This window comes from Chenopodium album, chromosome 16, assembly GCF_948465745.1.
Source record: "Chenopodium album chromosome 16, dcCheAlbu1.1, whole genome shotgun sequence".
In the NCBI taxonomy this organism is placed as follows: domain Eukaryota; kingdom Viridiplantae; phylum Streptophyta; class Magnoliopsida; order Caryophyllales; family Amaranthaceae; genus Chenopodium; species Chenopodium album.
In genome coordinates, this window is record NC_137849.1 from 45,982,799 (window position 1) to 46,004,822 (window position 22,024).

General features: G+C 32.8%; 1 protein-coding gene across 1 annotated transcript; it reads left to right on the forward strand.

The window, feature by feature from the left end:
• Positions 1-4,748: 4,748 nt before the first annotated feature.
• Positions 4,749-12,710, forward strand: LOC145585591 (transcription factor UNE10-like). Its single transcript, XM_081642293.1, has 6 exons — positions 4,749-5,029; positions 5,629-6,205; positions 8,823-8,927; positions 9,336-9,401; positions 11,782-12,195; positions 12,300-12,710. The coding sequence occupies exons 1-6, from the start codon at positions 4,860-4,862 to the stop codon at positions 12,414-12,416; spliced, it is 1,449 nt and encodes a 482-aa protein (XP_081498419.1). The 5' UTR covers positions 4,749-4,859; the 3' UTR covers positions 12,417-12,710.
• The last annotated feature ends 9,314 nt before the right edge of the window (positions 12,711-22,024 follow it).

The window sequence follows — 22,024 nt, forward strand, 5'->3', positions numbered from 1 at the left end:
TTCTAGTCTTTAAAGTGGCCAATCGAATTGTTTACTCAAGGTACGTACAAGTTACAAAACCTTGCTTTTAGGTGCATGTTTAAGGATGGATCGAGAACTTAGTATCATGTCTAGGGATGACTGGGTGAAATTGTTTGGTTATACATTGTGAATTTCATTTGATGTGCACTATTTCTTATTGCAATTATTGGTTATGTACTAATTATGAAAGGTGTGCTTAGAGGCAAAGGTATGTGATTGATGAAATGATTTAATTATTACTCATTCATGATTTAATGAAATAGGATGAGTAAAGGAATGGTTCATGTCTTATAAGACAAGGTTAAGAGTTTGGGGTGCCTTATGCACTCAAGGTGTTTATACACCGAGGTAGTAAAGGAATAAATAATAAATGTTGCTTGCCACTAATAAATCAAGAATTGAAAGTGAAAAGTTGTTTTACTTGATTTAATTGATATTGGATTGATTGAATTGTTATGCATGTGAGTCATCACCAAGTCTAAACATGTAAATCACGTAAAGTGCAAGATGGATGAGCAATAAAACTCTGGATTGGTGCACTTCTGGAGTAATGACAATCAGGGGTTGGGGTACATGGGGTATTAGCCGTGTACTTTTTTCGAGGCCGTCTGATCTACGAGTCTCTTATTTCAAATACTTTTTTCAAAACTAGGAGTTAGGTGAGATCTCATACTAACTACGGTCACGGAGTCGCGCCCGTGGTCGTTGGATGTTTATTGATGTTTCCGAAAGGAGGCATGGGGTTTTCTTTATTGATGTTCCAAATGGGACATGGGTTGGACAACCTTGTCTATTGCTAAATCCAATGAATAAATTGAAATGAGTTAGCTACTATTAGCTAGTGGAGTCTTAATAAATTAAATAATCGAGTCGTGTGTTGAGTTTGTGATTTAATGATGCGTATGATTGATTATTAGTAGCATGTTAAGTACTTCCTTATTTTACTTTGCAGCTTGTATGTACTCAGCTTTGCTGATTGCGTGCTTTTGTGTGTGTGTCCTTCTTTGGTCATGGCCTTCGCCTTCAAATGACCCTGTGACGATCCAATTTTTACACTTGTAATATTGGGGAGCAAAATAACCACAGGTTCTCTCACATGCAGCATTCATCAGGGTTGTGGGATCTTGAGTGGAGAGTTGGTTGCTTATTTTTCGCGTTCCTTGCAAGTTTGATTTTATTTAACTCGATTTTATTTGACACTATTTCTCTTGGTTTAAGTTTGTCTTAACACTGAATTTTAATTACTTACTTTTACTTTTGGGTTTTGAATAAGGGCCTTAAAGGTTCCAACTTGTAATACTTATTTTGATTTAAATACTTTGCTTTGAGGTTTATTTAAAACTGTTTTGGTTTTCCGCTGCTAACTTCTGAGATAGCCTTAACTAGCACTGTCAAAACGGTTTGACAATTCGGTTTCGGTTCGGTTTGAAATCGGTTCGGTATTCAATCGGGTCGGTTTGGAATCGGTTTAATTGTCTCACGGGTCGGTTTTGGTTCGGTTTAAATAGTTATCGGTTCGATTCGGTTTCGGTTTATTCTTAAGCGGTTTTAATTCGGTTCGGGTTGTAAACAGTCCGGATAGTAAACGGTTCGGTGCAGACGGGTTGCGGTTTGTTAACGGTGCGGTGCAAACGGTTTTTATCCCGATTCAAACAATTTCGGTTGGAAACGGTTTCGGGTTAAAAACAGTTCGGTTCTTTTTTGGTTCAGTTTATAACTGGTTCGGTTCTTTTTCGGTTAAGTTTTTAACTGGTTCGGTTCTTTTTCGGTTCAGTTTATAACTGGTTCGGTTTTTCGATGGTTTAACCACTTTAACGTTATTCATATCGGTTCCATTTCAAGTTTACTAAATTACGGTTCGGGTCGGTTTTCGGTTTCAAAAAATAAAATGTTTATCGAGTTGTTTGGATTCAGGCAGTTAAATGGTTTTGGTTTGAAATTTGATAGTACTTGCTAACCTTTTGCGTTCACAAGTTTTATATAAAGTCGCGAATCATTTCATATTTACTATTTAGGCATCATATTATAAACAAATTCTCATTGATTTTATAAATACATATTATGTTCTGTTTCAAGTTTAGTCATACTGATCTTACTAGTTTATTACGAAGTAGATTATAAGAGTTAGTGTATTAATGTATTACTGTGTTTACAATTAGGTTATTATATGCTTCTTATTTAATCATTTATATACATGACTAGAGGCAGTAGTGTTGCTAATAGTTTGAGGCAGGGCCTGAGCCTGCTTGTTTTGCTCTTGTTTGTGAACACTGATTATCCTTAATGAATGATTTGCCTTGTTATTTTAAAAAAAATATTCTAAGATTTCTAATATTTAATCCATTTAATTATATTCCCGTAAAAAAAAAATCCATTTAATTATATAAAAAAGTTCGTAAACGGTTCGATTTAGAAGCGGTTTGAATCATAAACGGTTCGGTTTATAACTAGTTCGATTTACAAACAGTTCGGTTTTTAAATGGTTCGGTGCAAACGGGTAGCAGTTTGCTAACGGTTCGGTGTAAGCGGTTTTTTTGCCAGTTTAAACGGTTTCGGGTTGGAACCGGTTTCGGGTTAGATACGGTTCGGTTCTTTTTCGGTTCGGTTTTCTTTCAGTTCGGTTTATATTTGGTTCGGTTTGTTAACGGGTTGGTTCTTATACGGTTTAACATTATTCGGGTCGATTCGGTTTCGGGTTTACTAAAATACGGTTCGGGTCGGTTTTCGGTTTCAAAAAAATCGGTTTTTAATCGGTTCGTTTCTCATTTGGGTCGGTCGATTTCGGGCAGTTAAACGGTTTCGGTTTGAAATTTGACAGCACTAGCCTTAACGTTTGAACACGTGGCGGTAGCACACCAGTAATTCTCTTGGATTTGTTCAGGTTATTTACAGGTTTCTCACAGGTTTTTAAGAGAGAATTATTGGGGTGTTACACGGCCGGCCGATTTTGAAGGTTAAGGAGGGTGGCCAGCCGATTTTTGGTGGTGGTTGAGGTAGGGGCTAGGGTTTGGGGGTTGGTGGCTGGTTTTTTTTTTTTTCTCTTTTTTTGTTTTTTTTAATTATTTTTTTCTCTTTTTTTGTTTTTATTTTATTTTATTTTTTTGCTTTTTTTATAATTATAAAAAATGAAATGAACCTATAAAAATTTGACACGTGGCATACAACCTACAAAAATAGGTCACCAACAAGTCAAGGTTCATTAAAAGAAGATGACATACCAAGGTGGGATTGTCTCGTCATAATCAAAATGTGGGATTGTTATTGTCAGACCACTCAAAGGTTAAATTATTTATTTTCATTTTTCCTTTGTTTTTTGCCTTTTCTTTATTTCCTCTTTATTTCCGATCTTGCCCTCTCTTGCACCAAAAAAAAAAAAAAAAAAAAAAAAAAAAAAAATGAAGCAAAAAATGGCCAAGCATAATTGGAGTTTGTGCTTTTATAGTACTCCTTCTATTTTTAAGTACTTACTCCATTTTCACTTTAATTTTTTTATTATTTATTTATCGTACTTTGATTAATACGGAGTATTTGTTTGTGATTTATATATAAGAAAAAATATAGTTTCGTGGATACTTATAGGACTTGTCTCAATGAATACATTATTAATTTTCAATTGTTAAAATTTATACTTATTGATAATTAAAGATATTATTGATCAAAAATTAACACCGACATACATATTCAAGAAAAATGGAACAAGTGTTTAAAAATGAAGGGAGTAGTATTAGAATGAATTTCAACCACATAAACTGTAAACAATATAGGTGACAGTAGGAAAATGGCCAAATATTTGCAATTTGCATTGAATTCATAAACACAACGAAACAAAACATAACACAATTCATGAAAGCACAGAATTTCATGAATGGGCTTTGCTTAGATACTTGGTGATGCAACTTTTGTGTAATGATATTGATATTAATCATATTATTTCAAGTACGGGGTATAATATAATGTGAACTACACCGTATGAAGTGGAGTAATATACAGGACTCTAGTGGAGGAATAAAAGTTAAATAGAAATTACTACTAAAGCAATAAAGTATAGGCAGAGAGAGCGAGGGATATTTCAACTGGTTAGATCTTCTCTCGTGATTTCAGGTGATATTGGGATTGATTTTCATCATTTATTCTTGTGGCTCTTTAAACACAAAACACCCTCAAAACCACTGCTTTCAACCCTAAAATCAACACAATCCTTAAATCAATACACCCTGCTTGAATTTGCCTTTACCAAGTCGAAACCACCTTTAAGACTCCAATCCAAAACGGGGGATTTCGAGGGTGTTTTATGGTGGTGAACAATGGAAATCTGACTAAATATAGTTTTTTTTACAACGTTTTACCTTTTATTAGGTTATTTCTTACAATGTTTTTAATATTAAATTTTGGATTTTATTAGATAGTTTGGACAAAATATCCAATTTGCAAATTAAAGTAAAAAAAAAAAAAAAAGAACAACTCCAGTACATAAAACTCATGATTAAAAGCCCAACTTCTACTAGAAAAATCTTCCGACTTATGACAGGTTCGATTGTTCGAATAAATAGAAGCCCATTTAAGAGCCAATTATAAGGCTTTCCATAAAAAAACCAAAACATCATAATATAAAAAATACAAGTATAAAAGCGAAGTAACGTAAAAATAAAGCCCATTATAGAATAGGCCTTTGCCGTTTATATGTTAGTATGTCGTGGACTACAATTGTACACGCTGTCAGATATTTGACACTGAAATATATTAGAGGGGGCAATCTTACCTCTTTGCTTAGGTTATAAAACCCAAAATAAAGATAGTACTTGTACTTTGTATTATTATCTAAATAAGCAAAAAAAATCATGAACCAAAATCATTGTGTTCCTATTCGGAATAATTTAGAAGATGGTGGTAATTCTATCCAATTACATCCGCCGCCGCCACTACCACCGCCCCCGCAATTGCCGCTTTCAAAAGCTCTTACTTCACAATCTCTATCCGCCTCCCTCTCCGCTGGTCCTGATACCTCCATGTATGCACTCTTCCCCTCCAACTACCTACAGAGTAGTTTTTATTATACGTTGTTTATTATTATTATTATTATTATTATTATTAGTCATTACATCTCAATTTACTTGTCCGATTTAATTTACAAGATATGATCATATGGAGCAAAAGTACTAGGAGGGAGTACTATTATTATTATTATTATTATTATTATTATTATTATTATTATTATCATCATCGATACTAATCTATATCCGTCTCACTAAAATTATTAGTTCCAATCATGTGTTATAGACTTTGATGCACGATGATAGACATTTTAATTTAATGAGAGTAGTTAGATAACTTAAAAAGTCAAACGATAATTTACATAAATTTAGTTGGGGATTGCATACGAATAAAAAAAAATAAAATTCCTTGGTAGTCATTAATCATTGAATTAATTAATTTTGAGTAACTCACAAGATTTATTTAAAGTCAATATATATTATTCTTTATATCTTCCATTTCACATTTTATTTTGTAGAATAAAGTCAGTTAAAGTGGGGAGAACAATTTAAAATGAAGGAACAGATTATTTTGACTAATCTGATATAGATTGAATGCCAAAATAATTGTTAACAGGCTAGATTACGAAATGGCGGAGCTAACGTGGGAAAATGGGCAACTCACTATGCATGGCTTAGGCTTACCGCGCGTACCAAGCAAATCCAACCTAGCCGAAGCCGCGGCGTGGTCTGAAAAAACCTCCACACGCGCCAACGGCATGCTCGAGTCCGTAGTAAACCAAGCCTATCACAACCCAAAATCGACACCCTCTCAAGGGTGCCAAGGCACGTGTGAGCAAGACGAAGACGACATCGTTCCGTGGTATGGACCACTAACACCAGCTCCTGTTTCCGTGACACTCGACGCGCTCGTTCCGAATACGAACGTGATGGGTTGTTCCACGCGCGTGGGGTCGTGCAGTGCAGCGGCGCGTGTGCCAATGGGTTCTGATTGGAGCGTGAGTAAGAGCGCGTCGGAGAGTACTAGGAGGAAAAGACATGCGGAGGACACGTGTGAGCAGTTGAGAAGTATGAATAATAATAATAATAATAATAACGGTCTTACGTCCACGTCATTTGGACCGCCTTCGCCGGAAAACACCATGACTATTACCGTTGACGACCATGACTCGGTTAGTCATAGTAGGTCTCAGGTAATTTTCTAATCCCATCATTTTAATCTCACAATAATTTTTTTAATAGGAAACATTAAGCGAGCATTTTATTACTCCTTAAAATCAAATCAAAGTAATTAATTAATCTCTATTAAAATGGCAAACCTTTAATTAAGAGAACGGGAAACCAATGAAACATACAAATCCCGCCTTATTTACATCCTATTTTGGGTGTATCAATTTTGCTCGTCCTCAAAAATGGAATGTTTGTTTTTTTAAAAAATTTAATTATTTAATCACTTGCAAATTATTTAATCTTAGAAATTATTTAATTAATACTCTGTAATGTTTATTCATGAAGTATAATCAGGCCAAAGAAACAAAAAAAATAAAAAATAAAAAATAAAAATAAAACGCCATTAATATTTTGAAGGTGTACGTGTATTAAACGAAGTAGCTTACAAGTCACAGATAAAGATGAATAGATAATAATTGCATATTGGCAATATGAGGTTATCATTACATGATAGCGATATAACTATGTATATATGATGGTGTTACCAATCTTACCATTTTTTGTTTGTATATATGTCCGATAAAATACCCTTTTCAATTGGAAATTATAGGCTACTAGAATTGGGATTAAATGTGAATTTTTTCATGTGAATTATTGATAACAACAATATTGAGATTATAAAATAATTATTTGATGATAGCCAATCAATTAAGAAAGATTGAGAAATTTTGGTGTTTGATTAACATTTGCTGCACAAGGAATGGAATAAAGTAAATGCCTACTTCTTAGATAGCAAGATTCAATTGTGAATGTCAAGAAAAAGGTAAACTCCGTATCAACCTTATTGATAAAGTCATATGCTAAAATCCCAACGTCCTCATTATGTTTACTGGTATGGAGTTGATATTAATGATAGTTCGTACGTTTAAAAAGTAGATTTTGATGGTTAAATTCATTAAGAGAAAAGTATTCTTGCTAAACTTTATTCTTGTATCCTATTTCAAATTGATCCCTTATCACCTTATTATATGGTTTGGTACTCAATCCATGTTAGGGGGTAAGCTTTCAAGCCAAAATCAATCGCGAATCTTTGGAAAAAAGAAGTGGTATTCTCACAATCATTTCAAGTGTTGCTATTAGGGCACAATTTCAATTCCATTGTCTCTATCTAATCTTTGGAAAAAAGAAGTGGCATGGTATTCTCACAATCTATTTCATATGTTGATATTAGGTCACAATTCCAAATCCATTATCTCCTATATGTTCATTGTATCGAGTCTATATAAGGGGCAATCATTAGTAAGCAAGAATAATCCACTATAGCTAAATTTTAAAAAAAATGTATTCTACATTTGCGTGTTAAAAATTAGGTCATGGTTTATATCTCGATCTTGCTATTTGTTGATGTGATCAGTCCATGTTGAGGGCATTCTTAGCTTTTAAAAAACAAAACTCATCAACAACCAATACAATGAGAAAAAGGTATTATGTGAATTTATTAGGTCATCATGGTTAATCCACAATGACCTCCTAGTTAGTTGTCCATGGACATGTTAATACTTAATACTACTTAATAAAGATAAAATGTTGTAAAACACTATCTAACAAAAGGTAAAATGTTGTAAGATACTACTTATACCGGATTTCCATAGTTGACCGACCTTAAAATACTCTTAAAACCCCCGCTTTCACTCCCAAAATCAGCACAACTTGCTTGAAATCGCCTCCACCATGCCTAAACCCCCTTCCAACCCCAAACCCACCACCTCTGACCCCAAAACCACCATCTCGAAGCACTAAGCTACCTTCACCAACTTGGAATATCCTCCAACCACCCCAAAAATAACCTTACCATCTTGAAAACCAACCCTCGCGATGGTTCATGGGTGTGTTGAGGTGGATCAACGCCGTGAAATTAAGTTAACGCTGGGAATTCGCTCAAAGGTAGTATCTTACAACATTTTACATTTTAGTCGGTAGTTTCTTACAACATTATTTTATTAGGTAGTTTCTCGTAAAATTTAGATTTTCTTAGGTAGTTTTCACAAAAAGTCATTGAAAAAAAATATTATTTTTGTGTTGCATATTAGGACACAATTCCAAAATCCTTATCGCTTTTGTCAATTGTTTTTCATCCACAAAAATTAAAAATATAAAAGCATTTAAACTCTCACATCATGTTTAGTAGATGGTGATATAGAAAAGGGGCTCATGGTAATAACTTATAAGCAATATGTAATTTCACACACAAAAAACTCAAAATTAGAAATACGTATTACAAATAATACATATTTTCTTAACAAATTTTCATTGCCATTTTATCATACCACTTCTTAAGTTCTAATGAAAAATTACAAAATTTGGGGATTGACAAGTATTGCCATGACATTTTTTTTTTTTTCCCACTAAAATAGATATACATTCAAAGATTTATAACCACTAAAGTGAACCTACTAAATTAAGCTGTTAATTTTCCATCTAAATGAGTTTAATAAAATAACCACCTATCAAACAAGCTGTTAACTTCAGTTACATACCTTTATTGAATCTTGGATTGTATTTCGTTAAAAAAAAAAAAAATAAATAAATAAAAAAAACAATATCTGTTTGTTAATTAGTTTCATAATTTTTTTTTAACAGAGGGAAAGAGGTGAAGAAGAGGAAAATCAAAAGCAAGGTACAGCAAAATCAGGTGTATCAACAAAAAGGAGCAGGGCTGCTGCTGTTCATAATCAATCTGAAAGAGTATGTCCTCCATTTGTCTGCTCTTTGTTTCTTCACATATATAAACCTCATTAACTTTTGTAAGCATTTTTAGTTGACATGTCAGCATCAATATTATGTCAATGCTATTTATTTTTATTTTATTTTAAAGGAACATCACTATCAACCTTTATAAGGTAATGATTGGAGGATTATTCCTATAATTAGTTGTTTTCTAATTACAGTTTTAATTAAAGATTAAATGTGACTTAAAAGTGGTTTTGTAATCATATTCTATCATTCTGGCCTTTGACACTAATTGGTGATTTATTTTATATTGATATTTTTATCTTTCTATTTGTTGGATTTGCTTGACATCATCATCATGTCATCATATTTGTCATCTCCTAATTTCATAAATAATTAATCACATGGTAAACATGTTTTCAGAAAAGAAGAGACAAGATCAATCAAAAGATGAAGACATTGCAAAAGTTGGTTCCTAATTCAAATAAGGTATGTATTTCCTACTCTCTTACAACAATTAACTTCTTTTTGTACAAAAACGAAAATGAAAATACGGGCGAGTATAAGAAAAAAGAATAAAGTAGAAAGACATATAAGTTTGAGAAAAAAGAAGATAACGTAAAAAAAAAATAAAAAAATAAATAAAGATTGAAATGTATATGGTAAAGGATGTTTATTGACAATAAAATTAAGTAGAAAGTGCCTAAAAGCATAAATTTGGTAGAATAATAAAAATGGTAGGGAGTATAATTGAATTGAAATGCCTAGCGTCGAAAATGATGCTCTCACGACCTCAAGTGCATACATGACAAGTGTCTGGGGTAAAAGGGAAGGTGTTCTCCCTCATTTATTTATTTCACGATGTCAAGTGCATAACAATTGTGTTTAGCAGAAAGAAAAGTGTCATTCACTCACTAATGAAACCACATCCTAAGTACTTTCAAGTGCATAACAAGTGTGTTCTCTAAAAGGGCAAGTGTCATCCACTCGCTGCGCTAATGGTAGCACTATCCTTTGTATTTGGAGTGCACACAATAGTAATTTATTGTTTAATCTAAATTAAGAGTGTGTGGTAAAATTACCAAAATTAAATAGGATTCAATGATAATAAAAGTATTTAAATTCATGATGTTGATAGGCCAAGTGGATTTAACAAGTAATGAGCATCGCAGCCACTTAAGACCTGGCAAATTGATGGAAAATGTCTCCTTCAAATCTTCATTTATATTTATACAGGGAATCGAAATGACACCTTTACATTATCTTCTCAACATTATGGTTCTTGATGCCTCTAGCTAGTAAGTAGCCATTGTGAATAGGAGAATAAGCATTTAAATCTTTTCTAGTGTTGTCAACTACATTGTGTTAGGTAAGTCCTCAATTCATGGTCCAAGATCACTATACTTTAATTTGTATAAATTATCAGAAAATTCGAATAAAATCGAATAAAATAAAAGTATCATATGTAATTTGCCACACCATTATTAGACAGTATGGTGTGATTGGTGTTCACACATACATACTTTATGTTATGTCATGATGTGTAATTTTTTTTTTTTTTTTTTTTTTTTTGAAAAGTGAATCCATAATTTTATAAAATATTAACTTTGACAAGAAAAATGTAATGATGATTGAATTATAATTTAGTGGTAACACAAATGATGTGACGCTGATATATTATATAAAGGTAAAACTCGAAAAAGATATATATAAAAAAAAAATAATTAAAAAAATCGGAATTTATCAAAGCTAAAGGGGTTAAGAAAAGGCAATTAAAATGGGAATCTATGTAAAATGCAACATCTTTTACCTTTGAGCATAAGGAACCTAGAAGTCTAAAATGGGAGGGGCCATGAAAGACAAGTAATCTAGTGGTTTTGGATTTTTTGGGGCATCCATTTATCTTCTCCACATAGTTTAACAATTTGGAAACATATGTGATATAGTGATCACATTCTACGTATATTTGATGGTAGCCACATATAATTTTTTTTTTCCTTTTTTTTTTTTTGGAAAACATATACTCCGTAATACCAAGTATAAGATACGGAGCACAATATTGTTAAAAAAATAAATAAATAAATTGAATAGAGACACAAAATGTAAATATTTTGACCAGTCTTTAATAATCATAGTAGTCCAATATTTTTATACATAAATTTTTCTATAAAAAAAAAAATAATAAATTGTTGGAGGGGCCTACGTGTTTCTTCATATCTATTGGGATTTGTTTTTTGGCTTTTAATTTGGTGGCTACAATTTCGGAAAAAATGCTCCCCTTTTCAATTTCATAAATAGAGAACATTGTTAATTGAGGTCCACCATTTTGACTATTTGAAGCAACTTGGGGTAAGAATGATTCTAACAAGAATAACTACTTCCTATATGATTAAAAAAAAAAAAAAAAAAAAAAGGTTGATATCCTTTTTTGGATGCAAAGAATTCGATAGAGATCAGGTACTTATTGCATAGTAAAATTAAATTATGTAAGGATTATTGTAAATAGACGTGTAATTTCTCTTAATCAGTCACCTTATTTGTGTGTCATTTAAAGTGTTAATCAAGTGTTGTTTGTACTATAGACTTTCAGAGTAATAGCGCACTTTAATATTAAAATTTCAAACCCTTCATCTTTGGTAAGTGTCCCAATCTAGTTTAAATTATTTAGTAGTCCATTGTGTCATAATGATTTTTCTTGACAAGCTAGAATGGGATGATTGTCCTAGGAGTCAAAGCTTTAATTTTGTGACCAAGGTTTACCAACTTTTTTCTCTTAGCAACTAATTATGTTATTTGCACTTCATTATACATCATTTAATTATGGAAGTAAGGCATGTTTATAACCTTTGATTATCTATTTTTTTGGCAGACAGACAAGGCTTCAATGCTTGATGAAGTAATTGAGTACCTAAAGAATTTACAAGCACAAATTCAAATGCTAAGTCGAATGAGCTTGCCGCCCATGATGATGCCACTCGCGATCCAACATCAACTACAAATGTCGATGATGGCTCCGATGGGGATGGGAATGGGAATGGGGATGGGGATGGGAATGGGAATGGATCACATGAACATGAATATGATGAACCCCATGGCACGACCGCCTAATGTGGCCGGTGTCCCTCCCTCTTTCATGAATATGGCTGCTGCTTATAACATGCCATTAGCGCCGCCAACATGTGATGGTGCCGGTAACCCTGCTGGTGGTAGTGAATGCATGTTGCCTCAAGGAGCCATGGTCCCGGCTGATCCCTTATCAGCGTATCTTGCATGCCAATCACATGTAAGCACGTCAATTTATATTACTATTGGTATCGATCAATTTAATTGTTAGGTACAAGTGTGTACATATAGTACGTTACTAATGTAACAATGTTTAATTTGCAGCCGATGACAATGGACGCATACAGTAAGATGGCTGCCATATATCAGCAACTACAGCAACAAACACATCATCAACAACAACAACAAATAAACCATCATCAACAAAATGCACAAAGATAGTTCCAATATAGGCTAAACCACTAAATGTGAAGTACGTTCTAGCCAGGGTTACATATATACATAGATTATGTTTTTATACTACGAACGTGTCTACGTATATGAAGCTCGCGATTAATGAACTGTATATTTGTATTTATTTGAAGTTTGAAAGTTATTAAATACGGAGTACTACATGTAACATTTACTTGTACTTGTTTTATTTGAAGGTTGATCTGAAATAAGTTTTGGTATTTATTCGCATGCCCCTTTGTTTTTTTGTTAATTAATTAATAAAAGTATGATTTTGACTTGTGAGCTACTTTGTACAATGTATTTATTTATAAACATTGACTTAATTTTTTTTTTCATTAATTTTAATTTTATTGATATACAATAATGATAGGCGGTCGCACACCTAACAAAAATAACCCCTAACTAAACCTCCTAATATGTAGTAGGGTAAGTCAGGGTCGATCCCACAGAGAAGGTAGTGTCAATATTGGATTACTATGAATTAAAACTAGTCGAGTCAATTAAAATAGGGTTGAAAATATTATACTACTTAAGCAGGAAAATCAAATAATAAAAACATGTAGAATTAAGTATCACCACTAGCATAATCAATACAAGACAAATTCTTACCCCAACAATTAATTATATGTTCACAAGGAAAAGTAATCCCTAGATAATACCAAAGGTCTCTTTCGAGTTATCAATGGCTTCTCTAATCACAATCAAGCTTATTTTCATGGAATCATGCAAATTAGAGACATTAAGCACATTACTCTAACTTCCTAATCATCCAAACAACTATTTTCATGATGAACTTCAAACCCTTAATCGATCTATTCAAATCCGTTAAAACCCAACTCTCGTTGCGATTAAAACAAAGGAATAATAACAATACCAATTATCTCTAACCTAGTATTGGCATAAGTACAATCAATTAAGCATGAACAATATAACAATTAATTGAGAATTTAAAAGAATAAATCAAGTATTAATCATGGCTAGGGTTCAACCTCACCCTAGAAAATAAGACAAGAAATACATAATACGAAAAGTGAATTAAGCAAAGAAGAAAATTATTAAAGAACAACTAACTAGTTGCTGCTCTTAGTTATGCATCATGCGGCTCCTCCTCTTATTATCCCTAATAACCAGCTGTATATAAGCAATGAGCCAAAGATAATATTGGAGTAGTTGAATACAATTAAAACTCCCGTTAAATCAAGCCCATATAAGCCCAATTTCGTGTACAAAGTACCAATCACGAGCAGGCCACAACCTGGTTGTGGCGCACCTCTACTGGCCACAGGCGGGCTGTGGAGTGGGCTGCCACACCACTCTTCTTCTTTTTATAATGTGCTTCCGCGGGTAGGCTGTGGAGAAAGTCATATGCCACACCTCGATTGTGGAGTAGGTTGTCCTTGTGTAATTTCCTTTTCTTTGTCATATTTAAACATCTCCAATACATAGCTCAACTCACACAATAACTTATTCCTACAAAACAAAGAAAAAAGATCCGAGGAGAGCAATAATCGAAATATATATAAATTAACGCTTAAATAATTAAATGTAGAAAGAACTCACGACAAATATCATATAAATATGGCATATAAAAGGTGTATTTTATCGTGTTATCAAAAATAAATTTTTCTCCTAATGATTTGTTGTATTAATATTCACAATGTCTATTTTAAAATTCAAACTTTTTGAAGTTCTTAAGAATTAATACTAAGTACTCCCATAACAAAAAAAAATATCAATGGTATAAGTTTAGGCATTGGAGCAGTGGCGGATTCAGAATTTGGGTAATGGGGGTGCAAAATTAAGTTTAATAAAAAAAATTTACAAAATACAAAGTAATATATGGAGCGTAATAATTTTTTCTTAACTAAATTTTGAGTTAATAAACCAATTAACTATTATATTAGTATTTGCGTGTATTATACATCCTATCTTTCGACAACAAGACTTATAATTGAGTACAAAATATCTATTAAAAAGAGATTGTCTAAGCAACCTGTTATGGTAACAGTAGATCTCTTTGATCAAAAGTACAGATTGGAAAAATAAACAATATCACCTAAGAGACCTGTTGTTGTAACAACAGGTCTCTTTGTTCAAAAGCACTACTGTGGAATATATATCATCTAAGAGACCGCCTGAGAGTAGTTTTAAAAAAGGCGGGCTCTTAGAATTTAATTGTACAAAAAAGGCGCGCTGATTAGGTTGTTGTGGCGGACTACAGTACCTAAGAGAACTCCTATTAGATACAGGCGGTCTCTTTCTGTATTATTTTTTTTGTTTTTTTTTTCTCGGAATGAGGGTACAGTTGTAACTCTATGTACCCCTTAGATCCGCCACTGCTTTGGAGCTGAGTTATAGAAAAGTTAATTAAAAAAAAAAAAACTATTACTAGTTTGAACTTTATAAGCACAAACTCAAAAGAAAATGTGTTAGTCCTAAGCTAATTCCTACTACTTTGTCGGAATTAGTTTTGTATTACTTCCTCCATTTAATTATCACATCACCATTTGGAGTTTTATACTTAGCATTAATTATAATTATATTAGTACATAATAATAAGACTTGTAAATCATAAAATTAAAGTCAATATATAACTTAATATATTGTACAACGTAACTTTTTATCATCATGTTATTACTTTGGGTTGGGGGGGGGGGGGGAAGAAATGTGATTATTGTAGTTCTTGTTATATATATTGTATTATTATTTCAAAGTTTATAGTAACAAACCTTTTAATTTTTTTAATTATCAAAAGTTTTTATTTTTTATTTAATAATTTAAGAGATAATTACCAATTGAAAGCAATATCCAATCTTCATATTTACGTTCAAGAATACTATAACAAACTTTTTTTTTTAGAAGATAACAAACAAAAAAATTTAAAAAAAAATTGTAAAAAAAAAAATAACATACTTTGGGCGGGAAAATTTTTGTTGAGAAAGTGACACGTGTATTAGGGGATAATTAATACCGGAGATGACTTTAGTATAGTAGTATAGATACTTCGTATATCAATAGCAAAATTGCAAAAGAATGATATTTTTAGAAATATATATAACGTTGAGACTCATCCAACACTATGATCAAAGTCAGCTTGACCTGATTTTGGGTAGGTTTTGGTCTGAGTTTTCCGGTCCAAAATCGGGATGTGCCCAGCCTGGCCCTTTTTTTTTTTTTTTGTCGGTCTTGGGAAATTGTTTTTATGCCATTGTAGTTGATTTTTTTGGTCTGGCCTAAAAAGCCCGCATGGCCCCGATCATTTTGGACGGGTTTGGGCACACAATTTCCTTCTCAAAGCGTGGCCCAACCCATTAAGTGGGCTGACCTTTTGGCCTCACCCCACCCCACCAATGATTACCTCTAATTATACCAAATGGTGTTTACCATTAGTTTATAAAATGAATGGTTATGGTTAAAGACTGAATAATGTTGTGCAAAATACTAATTAATGATGATACAGTAAAAATAAATTTTTACGGTACTTTTTGGTGCCAAAATAATTTTATTTTTTTAATTAAAGGGTGGTGTAGAAATTATAATTAAAATCCTAATTTTATTTTTCAATTTTATCATGTTTGATGTTTCCAATTCTAAAATTGACTCATATATATATAGATATAATTAGTGAATAGTGATTAGGTTTTTTATGGACAATATTTAGTGACGGACTTGGCATAAATTGTAGAATAATAATGACTTGAAAAGGCAGAAGTTTGTGGAATGATAAAGAACCTAATAAGTTGAGAAAGAAATGAAGACGTATATGTACTCTGATGCCATGCACAGTAGGAATAGTAACAATAACTCACCCTGTATGAAAGTCTAACAGTCGTATGTATCTTCCTACTTTCCAAATTTCAATAACTACACTTCCATAATCCATTTTATATTTAAATGATTTATTTTATACTCTATAATTACTTTATTCCATTTTTAGTAATGATCTTATATATAATGAGAGATATGATTTAGATATTAGAGCTATATAAGTAGTAGAGCTAGTAGTGATGGAGAAGAATCCCACTAACATAATAACATGTAATGGTTGGTAAAGGTTGAAGATAGAAATGATTAGAAGAAAGCAACATTTCTGGTAATCGCACATACAACTCTACAAGTGCAGCCTAGCTTGTCTATCAAATGTCATTTCATGTAACTATATTGATTGACACTATATAAAATAAGTACCCACATTTTCTATTTATGCATTTATGTTTTCAGACTACTTTTTTTTTTTTTTTTTTTTTTTTTTTTTGAAGAAAGACTACTTTTCCACTCTTATCACAATGCTATTGAAATTGCTAAGTCATATATGCTCCGTATGATATATGTACACGTACAGAATATCATCCTTTTGTATAGTAAATTAATTAGGTCTGATTAAGACTTTTATTTTTTGGGAGAAATTTGTGAAATTGTACTTATTTGATTCGCAAATAACGCTGTGTTCTAAGAGGTGGACGGGTTGAAATTACGATTTAATTAAGCTACTCTAATTGGTTAATAAACATACCTTTTTTTTTTTACTTAACACAAATGAGGTTTGCCCACGTACATCATATTAACGATTTTTAATTAGCAAAATTATAACTTTTTATTTATTTATTTTATGTCATGACCTAATAAAGCACGTCATAGTCGGCGTAAAACACTCTTAATTATACATTTGAGATCAGATTTTTCTGTGCTAGGTTAATAATTATTGAAATTACCAAAAAAAATCTACAAATAAGGTTTAAAAACCTATATATGAACTATGTTAGTACTTTTTTCATGTAAATGTACACCCAAACCAAGTCAAGCTAGATCAATATTGGAGGACCAACTCAACCTAGGCCATGATATTGGTTTTTTTATTTTACGTAGTTCATACTCTTTCACTATGTTTAAACGCCCATTTAAAAAACGCATTTGCCCCTAGCAAGCCTTCAATTCATATCTAAGTTGAGCAACTTTCAATGAAAGCAATATACTTCCTCAATTTCACATTAAATAGATCAAATTATCAACAAATATAATTTTCGTATTTAAGTAAATTTTGTATTTAGCTACATACTTTTAAGAATTACGGAGTATTACATATAAAGTATTCAAAAATGATAATCCATATCGTAAACTAAATCAAACATTAATAACAGTAACCAACTTGTGATTTTGTCAATACAATTTGTGTGAATATATATATATTAGATACTCTCTAGTGATAGAAGTGCTTAGCTAGACGACTAGTGGCCACTATCTACGCGACTGCAAGTAAGGCTAGAGTTGGGGCCGGGGTGACGGGGTCACAGCAGCTCTATATATCTCAAGTGTTTAGTAGAATACAGCTCAAGTCGCAAAAAAAGACATGATCAACTATATGTGCTAAAAGAAATGGAGATTTAAGGCAACGCTTGGATAGTTAACCAGCCACACAATCTATTGCTTAGAATCTCAGGTGCCTTTGTCGTCTTTTATTTTATTTAACTAGCATCTAGCAACATTTGTGGGGAAGTTCAAGTGAAAATAATGCAACAACATTTTGGACACGTCTATATGTAACAACATTTATATGTTTCGATGCAACGACAAGATGCTATACGATTAGAGTGTTCGACATAGATTTGTGTATGGATCGAGTGTTTGTTCTAATCAAGTGAAGGCTTGATGCTCCATTATTTGATATGGTGTTGAATGTTTAATAGTTATTGTCTGCCTCAAATTGAGGTTTTAAAGCATCATAATAGCTAGGGCTGTTCATAACCGGGTACCCGGCTTTTCGGGTACCCGAAGATTCGGGTACCCGGCTTTGCGGGTAGTTAAAACGGCGGCCCATGTCCCGACCCGCGAAAGCCGGGTACCCGGTTAGCGGGTACCCGTTTATCCCGGGTCGGGTCACGGGTACCCGAATATATAGCTTTTCAATTTAATTAAATAAAACCTTAATTCAAATTATAGTCAAATTCACAATGAAAATGAGTATTTGAATGCTAATCATAACATTGAAACTTACAATTCAACTATTCAATTAATTATCTCACAAAAATATCAATTATATTGTTAATTAATCAAAATCACGTATTTTCTACAAAAATATAAAATAAATAAAAAAAAAAAAAAAAAACTAGAAATTTGGGATTAAATTGGGTAGTACAAAAACTTGTATTGCTTTGGTTGGGCATCATCAAACTCAACCTTGGCTTCAAATTTGGGATCCACAAGTCCACAACCCCAAATTAGGAAGATTAAAGATTTTCTAATGCTGGAGATCTGAAACATTAAGAGGACGAAAGTACAAAACTCAAGAATTGAAGCATCCGGATGACATTTAAGCTTGCAAGAGTTTATTCATAACCATACTTCTACTGTTGAAATTGGTCTTAGAAATTAGAAGGACATAGCCTTAGGAGGAGAGAGAAAGAAAAATGAATGGTATGAGAAAGTTATGAAGAGATGATTGAAGAGGGAGGAGGAGAGAGATTATTTGAAGAAGGTGGAGGAGAGAGATTGAACATGGAGGCTGGGAACTTGGGATGTAGATTGTACAGGCGTGATATACTGATATGTAACCTAGGTAAAAGGTAAGGTACTGGGCTAAAAGTCTAAAAGGCCCAAATTGTAATTTTTTTTTAAAAAAAGTTACTTAACGGGTCAGCGGGTACCCGTCATATTCTCACATCCGGCCCATGACCCGACCCGCCAACTTTCGGGTCGGGTACCCGACCCGCAATTTATGAAAAAAATTGAAAAAAACCCGACAAAATTGTTTCGGGTCAGCGGGTCAACGGGTCGGGTCAACCGGGTCGGGTACTTTTGAACACCCCTAAGATTAATAGCAATGCTTTGACTTGTCATATACTGTAGTAGGAAATTAATTCAGAATTAGGGCAGTTATGTCATTCATTATATGGCCCATTTTTTAATAAATATCTGCCCGCATTCAAGAACACTTCGTGGTTAATCCAAATCTTATTTAGTTTAATTTGTAAAGATTTCCGTCAAAAAAATTTTGTAAAGTTGTTAAAAAAAACTGGAGTATAATTTTAAATCGAAAATAATCATACAGCAATTAATAAGCCTTTAGGTCAAGGTTTGAGAAGTAGAAGGCTAGAAAAGGTAAAGGAACCCCGGTGGGCTCAAACTTTTGATCTCAAAGTCACAAGCTAAGGCGAGTTTCCCACCAAATCTCATGTAATTATTGGCTAATAATATGTAGTATTACACTTGGTATATTTTAACTGTTCTGGCTATTTTAGATCGAGGTTCTAGTACGGAAGGCATACAACATAAAGTCTAGCGAAGTTCTTTCTTTCAAGAATTACATTTAAGCAATAGTACACACTAAGGGAGATGTATTACTAGGGTAATAAAAATTAAACTAAGCAAAATGAAAGTGAGTATAGGAAAGAATGAGATAGTGATGGTGTGATTGCAAGGAGAATTATATAGTGATGATGTGGTATGAGGTGAAGAAAGAGAAACTAATACCCTTATTTTAGGGGTAATAGTTACACTGTGGGGAGGGTGGGTAACTATTACCCTTCATCTCTCTCTTTTCCTTATGGCACAACTACTTTATTTCATTTGTAAACATCTCGTCTCTTAGAACAACCCCTCTAATTACTTATGTTTTTTCAAGTTTGACTTTTATTACCCTCCTAATATATTACCCCCAATCCAAACATGACCTTAGTTTTAATTTGTACTTTGTATTATTTTACACTCGTACATAGTTTAATTATACTTGTAGTTCGTCTTATTATTGTCATTTGATATTGTATATTGCAAATAAAAAATTAAAAATTAATATTGATTAGAAATAAATAAATTTTCATTGTTTTAGCTAATTAGTGATTTTCATTATTTTTTTTTTAAACTATCGGGATTTTAGTTTTGATATTCATATCTTTTTCACAAGTCAAACAAAATAATTTTGGATTGTATCAAAAATAAAATAGTTTTGGTCTTTTGGACAATCAGATATTCAGATGTCCTTAAACCAAACCTTCTACTGTCAGTTTTGCGGCCAATTTTAGATGGGGGGCCTTGAATTTGATCCAGAAGCCGTCTCTCACACTCAGGATTTATTGGGCTGATATTAACGGCTAGACTTGGCTAGGGCCCTTAAAAATTGACACAATACGAATCATATACGAAATAAGCGGGTTTAGGCCAAGAATTCTCAACCTGTTTAAATAATTGGGTCAACAAATACCCGACAAGAAATTAAATGGGTTAGGTTTGCGTTGAAATCAACACGCATAACCTGGTTATGTTAATGGGTTGAACACTTGAACGTCAACTCGTTAAACTGAATCTGACAGGCTTAACTTGTCTATTAAAATAGTCAAAAAAATTCAATTTTTTTATGCCAATCTTGCTAACCCTCCAAACTACTTAACTTGGTAGTATAAATATTTTAGTAAAAACTTTTAGCGGGCAAAATTTTTGGTTTGGGCAGACAAAATTCACTACTAATTCACTTTAAAGTCTTCTATAGTCTTGAAGTAAGTGGGTAAAAGGTTACCTATGTAATCCGTTTAACAAGTGGGTTAGGTTTGGATCAAGGGTTTTCAACCCGTTTAAAAAATGGATTAGGTTTGGGTTAAGAATTTATCAACTCGTTTAATATTGACACGAACACAAACCCGACCCGTTTGACAGCCTACACTTGGAATATATTGTTTCAATCACTTAGTTTAAATTTTTAAAATATTATTATTAGTACATTTCAAAAAAGAAAAGAAAAAAAGATACTTGTATAGCTTATACGGAGTATTGTATTATTTTGATGAAAAGCAAGTCAAACAACAATAGTTGACTGTTTCTTCAAGTTGCAGGTGGGTTAAATCGAATTTGGGATATGATTGTATGTTTGCAATAACTTGTAAAAGTGATCTTAAAAATATAAGACGATATTATATAGATGTTTCTCATGTCAAACAAGTTAGGGGTCATTTAGTTGGGGGTAATTAACAAAGGGAAAGGGAATCAACTACCATAAATCTCTTTGTTTAAGTTTGATTGGCAAATTCCATCATTCCCTTTATTCCTCCCATTACCCCATTTTCCTCTATTTTCATTTAATAATACGATAATATACACGTTTTATATGCCATATTTATATGATATTTGTCGTGCTTTCTTCCTACATTTGCTTATTTGAACATTATTTTATTATATATTTCGATATTGCTCTCCTCGGGATATTTTTGTTTGTTTTGTAAGAATAAGCTATTGTGTGAGTTGAGCTATATATTGAAGATGTTTTTATACGACAAAGAGAAGGAAATTTATTGAAAAACATTCAAGAAAAGCTTGTCCCGCAACCAAGATGTGGCTTACTACACTCCTCCACAACCTACCCGTGGCTAGCACGTCAAAAGGAAGAAGAAGAGGCCGCCTGTGGCCGGCAGAGGTGCGCCACAACCAGGATGTGGCCTGCTCGTATTTGGTACTTTGTACACGAAATTGGGCTTGTATGGGCTGATTTCTCGGGAGTTTTAATTGTATTCAACTACTCCAATATTACGTTTGGCTCTTGCTAATATATAGCTAGTTATTAGGGATAATATTGGGGGGAAGCCGCTTGATGTATAGCTAGGAGCAGCAACCCC

Bases quoted from the DNA above. Each gene is read 5' to 3' on its own strand.
- LOC145585591 (XM_081642293.1), top strand. From the start codon at position 4,860: ATGAACCAAAATCATTGTGTTCCTATTCGGAATAATTTAGAAGATGGT. The intron at 6,206-8,822 runs GTAATTTTCTAA...TTTTTTTAACAG, and splicing joins TTAGTCATAGTAGGTCTCAG to AGGGAAAGAGGTGAAGAAGA. The intron at 12,196-12,299 runs GTAAGCACGTCA...TTTAATTTGCAG, and splicing joins ATCTTGCATGCCAATCACAT to CCGATGACAATGGACGCATA.